Source organism: Amblyomma mixtum, chromosome 8, assembly GCF_055824585.1.
Source record: "Amblyomma mixtum isolate Tamu chromosome 8, ASM5582458v1, whole genome shotgun sequence".
Lineage (NCBI taxonomy): Eukaryota > Metazoa > Arthropoda > Arachnida > Ixodida > Ixodidae > Amblyomma > Amblyomma mixtum.
In genome coordinates, this window is record NC_143019.1 from 55,233,332 (window position 1) to 55,249,126 (window position 15,795).

The 15,795-nt window shown below is 46.6% G+C and overlaps 1 protein-coding gene across 1 annotated transcript in view; it reads right to left on the minus strand.

Annotated features, from left to right (window-relative positions):
- The window catches only part of LOC149332483 (neprilysin-2-like), a 35,320-nt gene extending 21,253 nt beyond the window's left edge, over positions 1-14,067 (minus strand). Inside the window, exons 1-6 of the mRNA XM_089555776.1 lie at positions 14,036-14,067; positions 12,291-12,394; positions 11,067-11,171; positions 8,551-8,729; positions 5,104-5,244; positions 4,181-4,354 (exon numbers count right to left, since the gene is read on the minus strand). Of these exons, the coding sequence (XP_089411902.1) occupies positions 4,181-4,354; positions 5,104-5,244; positions 8,551-8,729; positions 11,067-11,171; positions 12,291-12,394; positions 14,036-14,067 (735 nt within the window). The remainder of the gene's footprint in view (positions 1-4,180; positions 4,355-5,103; positions 5,245-8,550; positions 8,730-11,066; positions 11,172-12,290; positions 12,395-14,035) is intronic.
- Between the last annotated feature and the right edge of the window lie 1,728 nt (positions 14,068-15,795).

The following is a 15,795-nucleotide window of genomic DNA, read 5'->3' on the forward strand; positions in this document are numbered from 1 at the left end:
CCCGACCAACCCGTAGAACCATCTAACCAAGGCCATCAACCAACGTTTGATATCAACCCGGCATTACCACGGAGCAGACAAGAACAAATACGCAGTCTTCTTCAAAAGTACAGCGATTGCTTCTCATCAGCATCGAATGTGCGAAGAACCCGGCTTGCCAAGCATCGCATTGTCACAGACGAACACCCCCGACCACTGCGACAGAGCCCCTACCGCGTATCGCCGCTAGAACGCCAAGCTATTCACAAGCAAGTTGAGGAAATGCTACGTGACGACGTCATCCAGCCATCAAGGAGCCCCTGGGCAGCACCAGTTGTCCTAGTGAAAAAGAAAGACGGCACCCTTCGCTTCTGCGTCGATTACCGCCGCCTGAACAGCATTACGAAGAAGGATGTCTACCCCCTCCCCCGCATCGACGACACACTGGATCGGCTATGCAACGCTAATTACTTCTCATCGATGGACCTAAAGAGCGGCTACTGGCAAATTGAAGTCGACGAAAGAGATCGCGAGAAGACTGCGAATATATATATATATATATACACGAGGGGGTACCCAAAAGAAACCGGACTTATTTTTGTTTGAACTTATTTGTTCACATTTTAAGCACAGACCTTCAATCTCCTTCAAAGTATTCCCCACCTGCAATGATACGCTTGTCGAATCTTTCATTCCATTTTTCAAAACATTGTTTAAATTCATCTTTTGTGATGCTTGACAGTGCCTCCGTCGTTTTTTTTCTTCACCTCAGCAACATCAGCGAAACGCTTTGCATTCAACTATTTCTTCATTCCAGGAAACAAAGACAGTAGCACGGGGCAAGGTCGGAAGAGTATCAGGTTGAGGAATAGGGGTCATGCCATTTTTGGTCCAAAATTGTCGTAGAGACAGGGCTGTGTGAGCAGCGGCATTGCCATGATGGAAAAACCAGTCACCCGACCGCCACAAATCTGGCCGCTTCCACCGCACACTGTTGCCCAATCTTTTCAAAACATCCAAGAAGAAAGCCTGGCTAACTGTCTGACCCTGCGGAACAAATTCTCAATGAACGACTCCTCTCACGTCGAAAAAACAAATCAGCATTGTTTTGAGGTTTGGTTTCACCTGACGAGCTTTCTTGAGGCGAGGTGAATTTGATGTTTTCCATTGGCATGATTGTTGCTTTGATTCAGGATTCGATTAAGGAACACTTGAGTGGTCCCCATAGCATCGTCCTTGTACGTCTTTCTTAAAATTTCAAGAGTTTCCATTCAACTTTTTCCGAGCAAAAATCAGAATTTCACCGGCGCACGCTGTTCACGAAAATCAGCCATTGCAAAAACGACATTCACACAAAACTGTCGTCACTCTAAAACTCTGCCTAAACTGGTCTGACCTCCTTCAACGACGGCACTCGGCTTACTGACTCTGGAATGTTTGTTCTATGCGCTCCTAGTGGCAAAACGCGGTACCGCAGAAGCTTTGTCGACCAAAAAATTTAGTCCGGTTTCTTTTGGGTACCCCTCGTATATATATATATATATATATATATATATATATATATATATATATATATATATATATTGTAAGCACAACATGCGACCTTCGTCTTCATCTGTACATATCCATCATCATCGCTCAAAGCACAACATGCGACCTCCGTCTTCATCTGTACATATCCATCATCATCGATCATCTTCTTCTTCGAAGGGTTGGTCGCCATACTTGCGGGTGCCATTAAAGCTCGCTCCATCCTGCGCTCTGTCTCCCGTCTCACAAGTGGTGGAGTGTGCTCTCGATCCCTGCGTCCTCTCCGCCGCCAGACTGCAGCTACGTTCCGGTCGCACCTGCTCGTACCATCCGCACCGATGGATACCGTCAGTGACAACACCACTCGTACTCCCGATGGGCCCCCCGTTCTTCTTCCTCTCGATTCGAACCGTCTGGAGCCAGCAATGATGAGCCAACCCGGTTCTTCCCAATCATCTGGACACCCCACTTGGACCATCACCACACTCCAGCGCGAGCCTCCCATTTTTGCTGGTCTTCGTGGGGACGATGTCGAGGACTGGCTCGACCAATATAACCAGGTCAGTGCCTATAATCGTTGGGACTCAGCGATGAAACTTGTAAACGTGTCGTTCTACCTCACTGCCGTGGCCAAGACTTGGTTCGTCAACCACAAAGATGCCATCCCGGACTGGGCTCACTTCTCGGCACAGATACGACAAATCTTTGGCACATCTGGTGCAAGCCCCGCTGTCTACAAAAAAAAAGCTAGATACGCGCGTTCAGCTACCCGGTGAGTCCTACACATCCTACATTGAAGACGTGCTTGCCCTGTGTCGACGTGTCAACAGCGCTATGTCAGAGAACGATCGGGTACGTCATCTTCTGAAAGGGCTTGGGTCATTTGCCTTCAACACGCTTGCTGCTCAGAATCCAACGTCAGTCCAAGACATCCGAACAACTTGCCATCGTCTTGACGACCTTCAGTCGCTTCGCTTAAAAGACACCTGGGACACCCCACTTTCACCCGACGTGGACTTACGCTCCCTCATTCGCTCCATTATCCGGGAGGAACTGCACGGCTCCACCTTACCGCCAGTTGATTCCCACCCGCCTCCAGCCCCGTCGTCCTCGCCTTTGCGTGATCTCATCAAAGACGAGCTCGCTTCGGTCACTCGCCCCTTGGCTGCGGAACCACCTGTACCGCGTTTTGTGCCTACCTATGCCCAGGTTGCTGCGACGCCTCCTGCTGCTGTTTACCCGTCGCATCCACAGCCCGTCCAGCAAACTCCAGTCTCTGTGTCCCCGAGCCCCGCTATGTGTCCTGTTTGGAGTCCGCCTGCACGTCGGCCGGTGTGTCACTACTGCGGAATTCGCGGGCATGTTGCCCGTGTGTGCCGTCGGCGTCAACGCGACGAGCGCGAGTGGTACCCAGACTTTCGCAACGGAGCTACGTACTCGTCACCTGCTTACCGTCCGGCGTTTGCCTCCAGTCCTCCTCGTCGCCCATCGTACGGGGACTTCTCCCAAGACGCTCCGCACTCGTCGTACGCTTACCGCCCACCGTTTGCTGACCATACCAATTATCGTCCCTCCTATCCCTCCACCTCTCCGGACCGCTCCTCGACCGACAGGCCGTCGCGCCGCCGCTCCCCATCGCCTTTCCGCCGCTCGTCGTCGCCTCTACGTCCACCGTCCTCCCAGACAACTGGCCACACGGAAAACTAAATTGTGCAGTTTCCGGAGGTAAAACTGCACCGCACGCCGCCCTCTCAATTCCTCCTGCACAGCCATCGAACATGTTAACCGTTGACATTGAAGGCACTGTAGTAGAAGCATTGATCGATACGGGCGCCGCCATTTCTGTAATTAGTTCTGATTTATGTTCTCGTCTTCGCAAGGTGCGCACCCCTTACAGTGGTCCTTCTCTCCGTGCTGCCAATAATGAATCGAAAGTGTAAGCACAACATGCGACCTTCGTCTTCATCTGTACATATCCATCATCATCGATCATCTTCTTCTTCGAAGGGTTGGTCGCCATACTTGCGGGTGCCATTAAAGCTCGCTCCATCCTGCGCTCTGTCTCCTGTCTCACAATATATATATATATATATATCCTTCGAAATCTCGATAAGAGTTCCGGGCTGCTCCATTGGCTCGATGGTCATTCAAACTGGACGTGTAGCAGCGCTCGATCGCCTTCGAGTCGATAGACTATCGGTTCGAGGGCCCGTGTGACAGGGGTATAACACCCCTGTTACACGGGCATTTCGAAGGCAATTTCACTCTTAGTGTTGAGAACCTACTGTCACAACTTCTTCTACAGGGATGTATTCTCTTGAAACTCCAAAATAGCTCGCTGCCAGTTATAAGGGGTTGTTTCCTTCTCAGACTTCTTTACGTAACTTTACTTACTAAGGTTTATTCCAATGATTCTGCATGGACTGAAGGCGACATACGTTACCTCAAAGCACCAATGTAGAAATCCAGTTGTCTTTTTCGCCTGTTTTTTTTTTTGTTCCTTGTCTTTAGCCTCCATCTATACAGCTGTCAACTATCGCACTGATACTTCCAGCGACCATAGCCTTCAGCGTGCAGTAATAAATTCTGCGCACGGTAAAAGAATGCGCCCTGTGGGATTCCAAAGTGAGGTCCTGCTTCCATTTGCATAGAATGTAGAACTGGTACGTACGCACAATAATTTTCCGTGATTGACATCCCAGAACAGGTCAAACTTCACGAAGGTGGGGAATCCGTATACACAACTCAGGTACACCAGCCGGTGAGGGATGTTGTAGGCCGGGTCGGGGTCAATGTTCGATAAGTCGAGCCTAAGATGGGAGAGGAATTCCTTCACCGGTTCAAGCTGCGTGTGAATGAGAACGAAAAGCACGCATTAATTAAATCGTTGAGAAGGGTAATTTCTCTTAATCACTGTAATAATCAGCACAAGCAAAAAGACAACTGTTTGGAGGTTTCTATATGTGTGTTTATGAAGACGCAGCCTTTCCTCGTCTTAAGGCTTTTTTTTTTCAGCTCTCTTCAGCGTCACGGACGGCCACATGCGTCACATCTTGTTAACGTTAGCGGCTTAAAGTTATGACAGAGTAGGTCAGGAAGTTCGACAACATACTACAAAAAAACGAAAGTATTTGCTGTGCTCCTGCCCGATGTCTGTCGTCGCAAAAGAATCAGTTCTGTAGTAATGACAGGTGACCAATTCTTACACCGTGCAGGTGGGCACGGATGCTTACATTACAAGGAACGAGCTAATAGATAATTTCAGCATAGCACGTACCACTACCCCTACCGCTGGCCGCCTACCGAGCCCTACCACTGCGCATGTGAAGATCGCTCTGACGGCGAAAGATGGCGAAACGTTCCCGTCAACAGGCGGCAGCCTGCCGCGTCGGTACCAATCAGCGCTTGCGCGGCAGCGCAGCACGGTACGCGGTAGAGGCAGCGGTACGCGCTAAACGCACCTAATAACTAATAAGAGTAGACGCTCTAAGAGACGGGAAGAGCTTGCCGCAATATTTAAATGTGAGATACATCTTGGTACAACATAGAGGAAGACCGATGTAACTGATTTCGCGCATAGAGAGATGCCTTTACCTCGGTTCGGCTGGTGTTGGATGCGAGGCTGATGCATGCCCGGTACAAGCCAGCCGCCTTCTCTGAGGCTCTCTGGAATCTGGGCGGGATGGGCATGGTGTTCAGGGCCTCCCTGATGCCTGCTTCTGCGCGGTTCGCAAGCTGATAGAAGGGTGACAGGAACAGCAATCAGGAGGAGTGATGCTTATGATTGGTTACGTAAAGGTAAGTGCATGGTAGGTAAGGGCGGTTCGATATAATATCAGTTGCATGGTTAGGGTTAGAGTGGGAACTTTGGTTTGGTTTAATGGGGTTTAACGTCCCAGAGCGACTAAGGCTATGAGGAACGCCGTAGTGAAGGGCTCCGGAAATTTCGACCACCTGGAGTTCTTTAACGTGCACTGGCATCGCACAGCACATGGGCCTCTAGAATTTCGCCTCCAACGAAATTCGGCCGCCACGGCCGGGATCGAACCCGTGTCTTTTGGCTCAGCAGCCGAGCGCCGTAACCATTAAGCCACCGTGGCGGGGCAGAGTGGGAACTTTGATTGGCACGCTTACTCACGGTATCGTCTCAATTGAAAACACTCTGTAGTATGAATAGTCAGTTCACTCGTGGTTTTTAAGCGTTGTCTATAAATTGTCCAAGGCGCGTAAAGTTTCCAATGCCGTCCATCGGTAACGAGCAGCAGCCTTCCAACATATATCCAAAGTCGAAATATAAAGTCCAATGTATGTGCAGCGTAGTTCGATTGCGTTCTCTGTTAGCAGTGTGCCTTTCTGTACGGTTGGCGCTTTGGGTTGGGTTGTAGCTGATGTTTTTTTTTCGCCCAAGACAACCAGCCGACGAGCACTTCATCGAAGCGAAAGAGGAAATTGATCACAAGTATCAGAAACAGCTGTTGGACAAAGGAAAGCGATTTTGTGCGCGTACGACGAAGACCTTGCGCGGACAGCAGCAAGGCCATTTCAGTATCGTCGTTTGGCCTTCCGAGTGCCAGTAATTGCTGAAAGCCAGAAGTAATTTTTCTTGTATATTACGACAGTTAATTTTCCGTTCTTGGGAACTTCATTAACAGGAATGACAGTTTGCAAGCAAACAGCACGCTTCAGATTTTTAAAACAGAATTCAGGACAGTATCTTCTCTTCAGTGGCAGACTGGCACGACAGAACAGTGAAATTCTTTCACAAGACTGTTCTGATAGTAGACATTTAGTGCTGCTAAAAACTCTGCACCAGCGCTTGAAGGCGCAATGAGTGGGACAACCCCTACAAAATTGCTGTACACAGTCTACAGATTATTCATAGACTTGTTCAAACAAGTGTATATACTTTCTACAGACCACACAAATACTGTATACAGTCTATTAATAACCTATAGAGTCGTGGCCATACACTTTTATTAGACTTTTTTGTATAGACTATGAATAAAAAACAGGAAATATCTATAGCAAGTCAAAAGATAGTATAAGTCTATGTATAGGAAGTCTATAGACCATTTTTATAAGTGTGGTCGCCATCCTTTCGTATCGTCGGATCCTCCACCGTCTCTGGAGGGTGGCTCAAAAATGTGGCACCACGTTCGTGTCTACTGCACCTGAATGACTTGCGAGGATGTAAAAAATGATGAACGTGGCCTAAAAGAATTAATGCAGCATGAAGCATGCCGATAGAATCGGCAACTGCGAAACCTCCGTCGTATACCGCTCTCTTGTTGTGGACGCTATAATGGACAAATGGCAAGTTCCATAAATGACAAATTACGGTGTCCCTGCGTAGTAGACGAAGCACTGGCAGGCAGTAAGCATTTGGCCGATTATCGTCACCGGTGGCTCGGGCGCCATGCCTGAGTATTATAACACGCGCGACTTAGTTAAGCTGAGAAATCTATGAAGCGTACTGTAGAGGAACAATGATTCAGTAAGTGCATCAGCAAAACGTATCTCGCTCTTGTGACAAAAGGGTATGATATCTCAATAACAGAAGTTGCTACTCTAACCAGCACAGCAGGCTGTCCTGACGACTATTCGTTTGTTTATTGTTTGCTCTTGGTTAGACCATCTCTATATATATATATATATATATATATATATATATATATATATATATATATATATATATATATATATATATATATATATATATATATTTGATATATCTGAAGTCCACACCATGTCGTGCTTCTTCTTGCCGGCGTGCTTAGTTTCTAACCAGGTTGCGATATGCATCTCAGTACATAAAAACACGCCTGGGGCTCCACCGAACGCAAGCTTCAGCAAGATCAGTCAAGAAAAAAAACTTAAGCGGTCCTCGGTGAATCGTTCGAATGCGTTAGTAGCCAAACATTCGTTTTATATCCCAGGTTGACACACTAAAGCTGGTTGTATCCAAGATGGTACATTTAGGCTCGTTATATCCGAGGTGAGCACATGAGAGTTTGTTATATCCGAGAAGGCATACTGAGGTTTGTAATATATGAGGTGACATAAAAAAGTTCACTAAATGTGAGGTTAACACAGTAAAATTCGTTACATTCCAGGTGGCACACTAAGGTTTTTTTATATCCGAGGTAGTACACTATTTTAGAGGCGTCTACCCGTAACGACCGTTGCGATTTCCGCTTGCATAGAGCTTCTAATGCAGACGAATTATAATAAGTATGCGAGCTGTGTAAGGATGCCACCGGTCTGTAATTTATCACTGCTTAGTTCTTTTTTTTCAAATACGCTGACATGCTTGATCGTTTCTGTTCTACAGGCTGAAGTCCCAAAAACCAAGGCGTCACAATTCACTCGATTCCTTGTGGGAATTTGAACGGAGCATTTTCACGGTTACGCCGTAATACGGACAAAGATGGCGCACGAAACGCTGAGCAGGGGTAGCGCTGTATCCTCACGTACAGTATGGTCCGTAGACTGTATATACACTTTTTACACACTATTGCTTTCCTATAGAAATTTTTCTAGTCTGTTGATAGTTTTTAGGCTGTGTAATTACAAGTCTATTAAAAACTTATGGCCATAAATCGATAAAGTGCCTACAAATTTTCTACATAGATTTGTATTGTCGTTAGACTGGTCTATAACATTGCTCTGTAGACAGTCTACAGTAAGGGTACACTCGGTCGGGACGGCTCACGGGATGCTTGTTCTGAGAACACATTCATTATTGCGTTGCCTCGCTACTAGGTCACATGATATTCACGTGTCAAATGGTTTCTAATACTGTCGCATATTAGATTTTTGCATGTAGTCTCTGCCATGCGCACACCATCAGCGTCATGGTACACATTATAATTACTAATAAATTATAAGCACTGCGACATCTCATAAAGCACTATAGTTCACCGAAACTGGCTTTGGAGAAGAGCTGCTCAATTAGAATGCGGTGGAGCTTTCGCACTGAACCCTTGAATTAAAAGGATTACGCAGGTATTTGCAGTCACGGGGTGCACACAATGATCTCACCTTGAAGATGGCACTACCGGCCCCCGAGAATTTACCGCAAACGAAGGTGTAAAAGTCGTCGCACGGTGCAACGCTCCGATTCAGTGCCCTATTGTAGAAATCCGCAACGACCCCAAAGCCACTCGGACGGGGCGTAGTCGTACTTCCTGGCGTGGACGTAGTCGTCGCCCTGGTCACGACTGAAGACACAAGGACAAGGAGCTTTAGGTTAGTAGGCAACCATCTGACTACTCCGCACGCTTTACCTTTGACTCGCAAGGCACTCGTATGAGTATAAACGCGCCCTGCAGAACACTTGCTACCGTGCGGCACATATATTAAGGCGAAAGCCTTTAATGGCTCATGCTCGCGATGTCCGTCCGTGCGCTGGAATCGTGCCAACTGTGGCCTCTCCTCCGCGCAGCGGCGCAACCTCCTCCCCTCCTTAGCACCTGGCGCGCCGTTGGGGGGCGCAGCTGTGCATAGCAACCGTGATGTCAAACAGTAGCGGTAGAAAGAGCGCGCGCGCGTCGGAGGTGGCATCTGTACCACCGCTCCTTCGCCAGACGACTCGTTGCAGTCGAGTGAGAGAGACGCATGGCTCCGGAGCGGCCCAGTGATTCCGCACCAAGCGGTTCGGGGAAGCGGCAGTGGATTGACCATAAGTAGGGGTGTGCGAATATCAAATTTTTCGAATACGAATACTTAGCTCCGAATATCGAATCGAATAATCAAGGACAGACGCATTTAATCACTGCAAAACATTTATTTGGGCACCCAAGAACATCACAGTTCAACTATCGATGAATAAATGAACACGAAATATGTGTGTGGCTCCACAAAAAGTATCAAAGTCTCGAACATTATTCTTAGAAGAGTGGAAATATCAGAAAAGATGGCTAGTACACAGCATTGATTAAGGCTAACTTGCCATCAGCACAAAAGCGCGTTGCTGGGATGACGTAAAAGGTTGTCGTGAAGGAAAACCAGCTGCACCACATGCTCAGGCAGAAGTAGTTCCCTTCTAACTGAAACGACTCCTCCAGCCACAGAAAATGCCCTCTCACTTGGCACTGACCTGGCACGTATTGAGAGGTACTTCGTGCACACCTCTGACTATACCAGCTTCGCAGGTATAGCACCAAAAAGCTCACCAGCGCAGTCAGCTACGGCATGGCCCTTGGAGGAAGAAAGTATTTTCCTTCCGTGTAGGCGCCGCCATGTTGTTATGTATCTGTCGATAGGGCTTGCGGATCGAAATGAACGCCGGTGCTCACAATGAATATTCGGCTAGATACGAATATTCGCGTCGGGTCGAATATTCGAAACAACACGAATACTTGGATCTCGAATCGAATTCGAATACTAAAATTATAACATTCGAAATATATTCGAAAATTTCGAATATTCGCACACCCCTAACCATAAGGCTTTCGCCGAGCACACTTCAGAATTTCCAAAGTGTCTTAGGTAATTTTTCTTGTACTACTCAACCTCGGCTGTTTTTATATATATAGCAATAGCTGGCTTTCCGCGCCCTACAAGGCAAGGTCGCATAAGCGATCTCCGCTCATGTAGCGTATGTAGGCTAGAGCAAGTGCCGACTTTAAGGCAAACTCGCACTTGATTTTGAGGCGACTGCGTCGAACTTTCAACATATAGTCGGATACAACTTAAGTCTGCAGTGAAGCTCTGCACCATCCAAGACCGCCGCACACAGAATTCTTCCTCGACAAAAACTTGTCCGTTGTTAAAACTTGTTTTGTTACTAGAACAAGAAGCTAATCAAAAGAAAAAAAATGACAAAATCTAGAATTTTGATACCTGTTTGTTTATTATAGTGAAACATTTAAAAGTTGATTTCATTTACTACTGGGATTGAACAGCGGAGTAATACAGTATGCGGGGGACCGTGGCTCAGTGTTAGCAACTGCTGTTTTTTTTTTTTATGTTGTATCCCACTGTAGTGCAACCGACACTGGAGTACACCTAAAGCATTGAATACTGGTTCACTTTTTCGGTTACAGCACCTAAAGGCCTTGTCGATAACACTTGATTAATCGTTAGTGAAGTGCGAAAGTTAACATAAGCGCACCGGTTAAACAACCGATTGTAGTGAAAACTCTTCATGTAATAATCGTTGGTACCAGAAATATATTTTTTGGCTCACTTCGGTTAGAATCATAACTGCTATTTTTAGATACTTTTTAGCTCAAGCAATATTTTTTTACTGTCTTCCAAAGTGTCTCGCTTCAAAAACTCCTAGACATTGAAACGTGGCGGTGGCGCTTTCATTCGATTTGGCTTCTCGGTGCGAAGAGGAAGTGTGACGTCACAAATACACCACTGACTGTATTGAGGCCGCATTTTATGAAGGCCCTTTATGTGGAAGGATACATAGAACCTCGAGCAAGGTTTCTTAAAAAGGGTTGTTAAAATATTGAACTTTCGAGATTCCCGAAGTGGCTGCACGTTGCAAACAATATTTCTCGGTGACTCTCGAGTGATTACTGGGAAGAAAGGCGGCAGATCCTTACTTTCTGGTTTCGGAATTGAGCCTTGGGGAACGGGAGCGGGGGGTTCACCGCCAATTCCTTTGCTGCCTGAGGTTTCGCCGCCAACACCTTCACCGCTGCTGTCACCTGCGTCGAAGCCGACATTAAAGGCGAAGGCACATGTATGCAAGGATATTAAGAAGCTTGTTAAAGACATTGCTAGGTTCGCAGTGTGAATTTCTAAACGCTATTACAGACTGAGGCAAAAATGAGTACTTTGAGGTAGCGAACGCTATTCAAGTTTAAAGGACCTGACTCTCGGACACGCAAGGAAGGTTGCGAACATGGCGACAAGCTCTGAAGCGAGGGCCTCTGGCTCCCATACATCATGCACTGGGAATAGCCCCGAGCACAGTTGTGTTGGACTCCACTACTACACGTGCGAAAGCTTCCGCAGCGGGCGAAACGATTACTAAAATTTCTTCCCACTGCCTGTATACTTTCTATGGACAAATCGTATTTACTAGTCTGCATACAACACAAATCCTAAGACCATCAACAAATTATCTGTAGATTTATAGCCATACAGGTTTAGTAGACTTGTCTATAGACACTTCACAGACTATGAACAGAGAAACGAAAATGCCTATAAGAAGGCCATAGAGCCTATAAAAAGTCTACAGGCCATTTTTATAAGGGAAGCTTCTTACGGCTCGAGGCCTCAAGTTCAATGATAATTACACGAGACAAAGTCTCAGCCGCCGCTTTCCTGCGCCCCAACGAGAAAAGTTCGTCGTGCAGTGTAATGATAATCGCCGCACTTTGCTACCATTACCGCTATTAGGCCAAGTTTACGGCGTTGAGTCTCTTGACTTCAAACCTGCATCACGACTTTCTCTGATAGTTTGCTGTCCGTCCGTCTTGAGCGCCAACTTTCTTACCGTTCACTCAGTCCTTTCTGACGTTATACATCGACGCTGGGGTGCATTCTTCACTTAATTACTTTAAAGTCCCCCGTTAGGGGATAATACGTAAGGGGTTACAACGCAGAATCAAAGCCCTTATTTCTTAACATTCACTGCAGCTGCTGCCGGCGCTCTACTAATTCCTTCCAGAAAATACGAAGTAATTTCTTTGTTTTGCCGCTTGAAGCGTTATTAGTACACACAAAGAAGCAGCGTCGCATGCTACCTTCCAGGCTGCGCCTCGTAAGGGGCGTGGCTGACTGCCTTGCATCTACTTCATCGATCACGTGATGGTTCTCACCGGGGCGCAATGTTTCCACGTAGATGATGGCCGCCACTGCGATGAGTCCAATCAACACCACGCTGACCATCACGACCGACATCCTCGCCTTGGTGTCGAAGCCGCTGCGGCATGATAGGCGTCGAGCTAAGCCCTTAGATGCGCGCGTGCACTTCAGGACATAACTAATGAGTTATGCTAACAATGAAATATTCCTGCGATGAAGTGTGAGTCGGCAACGTTACTAAAATCCCTGAACTTGCAGTAGTATTAGTAGTAGTAGTAGTAGTAGGGCACGTGGTTTCGTGACGCAGAGTTGATTGTCCAAGTAAGGAAGAGCTGGCATTAGATCAAATAGATAGAGGTCGAATGAGCAAAGCGGAGAGAATCTTCAATTACAGGATGACTAAAACAGGAGAACACCTTAACAATTAGGCACAGCACAAATGATTCAAAGGGGGCAGAGGAGCACATGTGTTTCAAATGGTGTGTACTTGTGCTCCGGTACATCACGGCCGCGACCCAAGCTCGAACCTTCGTACCACGATACTACAGCACCCTAGGACCCAGGCTATGGCGCACCATATAGAGATGTGAACCATGAGAATTAGTACCTCAATGTTTCGCTCTGCATCACTCTATATCCCATAGCTTATCCCAGTGTTAACGCAGTAGTGCGGACTAAGACGAGTGTGCCTAAATGTTTTGGCTGGCACTCCGCGTCAAGTCAATTTCCTCCAAAGAGGTTTTTAAACACGACAGCGCCATCAACCCCTGCGAGCCCTCGGTAAGGACGCACATCTGCCAAGACTCTTTCGATGTGTCCTGCTGCGACGCAGAAGTGCCCCAAGACTGAAGGGCACATCATTTTTGACGAGAGCGTATGTTGCTACAAAGAAAAATTCACATCAACACCTGACTACACTGTGCTGGAAGTGCATTAGCATTAGAGGCTGTTGATGCGTTTAGTGGAAGTGGCATCTCTTGTTGCCTAGAAACGTCACTTTCCCCCAGCCAATACGAATTACCTGATCCCTGCAGGCAATAAGAAATATCCGGTCTCATGACGTCGCTTCCCTCAGACCAATAGGAATTATCTGGTTTCATGACGTCACTTCCCTCCAGCCAATAAGAATTCTCCGGTCTCATGACGTCGCTTCCCTCAGGCCAATAAGAATTATCTGGTCTCATGACGTCACTTCCCTCCAACCAATGGGCAAATTTAATGGCGACGTCGCATTTCGGCCCTTTGAGGCTATTAATGCTATCGCATCAAAAGCAGGTCATTATAGGGCGCTTAATACTGACATTTCTAGCTTAGCAGACGAAAGCATCCAACTCACTGCCGCTGGCACAAAATCGACGTCCACCATTTTGCTTGTGCCTCTAATGGCAAATTGGAACGTCATTCCCTCCACTAAAGCCCTCCACTAAAGCCTAGCACTATCCAGGGAACAAAAAAATTCAACATTGGTTTTCATTATTTTTCTTTATAAGGCCTCCTATGGCCAATTTACTTGCAAGTTTTAGCGATGTCTCCATTTTCTTCTTTTCTTTTTCCGTTATTTACGGTTTGACTTCCCGATATATAGTTACATGATGTTTTTCGCGAATTACGCTTCTCCTAATGAAGCTTTAATTCAGACAGCATTTACGCTGGGTCCCCCTTCTTCTAACGTAATTGAGTCTTTCGGTTCTTCGCAAATGTAGGTTTATCCTCGGTATAACAGCTTCCCTGCAACACCGATCCTGTAGCCAAGACTTACTCTGTTTTTGTGGCCGAAATTGAGTCTTGCATTGAACCGCTGTCGTAAGGAATTGGGGCTGAAAAGAAAATAAGTGTGGATGAAATACAGCAAGAGGCTTGCGAGGGTGATACGACCGGTGTTATATTATTGTGACTATGTAGGTTTCAGCCACGTTGACCTGCAGACATAAAGGCAGGGAAGCACTCGTCGCTTATTGTGTCACCTTGAGGCCGGTCATACAGTATTTAGGAGTTTACATCGATACGCTAATCGACTGATTACTTTTATGCTTCATGCGAAGTATTTCTTTTCGCCGTATAATGGGACAACTAAAGAGGTTGCAAGGAGGCTTCGCCGTCCGGGTTACAGTGTTTACAATGGTGCAGTCCCGATAATGTGACGTTGTGTGTCGTACTATGACAAATATTTATCTGTCTGGCTTTAACCTACGCCTGAAAGCAAGATAAAGCACGCAAGCCAAAGCCTTAAGCCCTGCGGCAGAGTGTTGTCAAGCCCTACCTCCCAAAATGTACACCGAATACTATCTCTTCCAGGCTTGCCGAGAGGAAAGCCTTGTGTTGCTGCTAAGTGCGGCTTGATAGATGGGCTCATCTTCTGTTTTATAAACTGTCTTTCACACCTACCTGATGATGGCGATTCATAAGGGGAGGGATAACCACTCATCGGATACATGACGTACTCCTGCGATGGGTCTCCTGAAACGAAACATTGATCAATTTAGGGCTCGGAAATTTAGGCACTAAGAACCCCGAAATAGGCAGGCATCTAGGCTGTCAAAAATATTGAAATAGGCGCTATAAAGCAAAAATAGGCGCTTTGAATAATACTCTTTATTCATATGTACAAGATTTGTAAGACAAGCACGGAGCGTACGCAGTCCTCAACTGAAGCAATAAAGCGCATTCTCAGGTTTTCGAACTTGAAGCTCCTTCGGTTTTCGCTAAGCATAGCTTTAAAAGCCTTCTTTTGACATCCCATGAAGTTAGTGGCGCGAACCTAAAACGAGAGTTGATAAAGGCTTAGGCCTTCAGGGGATGTGGCCGTATCGTCTCCGCGTAGAAAGTCTCCGATTTGGGAAATTGTTTCTAGGCATCTATTTTTTTCTACCAATTGTTGCACCTTCGTAGAAGCAGTAGCACCCTTTCAATCCAGTCCCCGAAGTGCTGCTGGTACTTCTGCCACTACCTTCAACGATTCATCTATTGAGAGTCCAGCCTTTTCCAACTTTGTCATCCTTTCCGTGAATTTTGAGAAGTTTGTACTAATGTATGTCAGGTCTCTTTCCAAACTCGTCTCTTGCTACACTTCGAGATACAAACTTCGTTACACTTCATTGAAGTTACAATTCAAGAAAAACGTTCGGCGGGACCCGCGCCTTTTGTGCGTGCATCGGCGCGCGCCTTTCACCATACATAGACAGATGTCTCAAAATTGAAAAACGGCATCGAGGACCAAAGTGCCGAATTTAGGCATTTATAGCCAAAAAAATGCGGTTAGATAGGTAGAATTTCCTAAAAAATGACAAAAAGGCAGGCAAGTGAAAAAAATCCCCCGTTTAGGCATTTATAGGCATGTTTAGGCAAATGCCTAAATTTCCGGGCCCTATGATCATAAACGGAGGTCAAACTCTGTTCAGTTTAGCGCTGAACAGAAATCATTGCTTAAGAGGCCATGAGTATGCGACACTGTGGAAGGCATTGTACCACTCAGTCAAGTCAAAACATCAGGATATTAACAGAAAGTTTAACCCCCCCCCC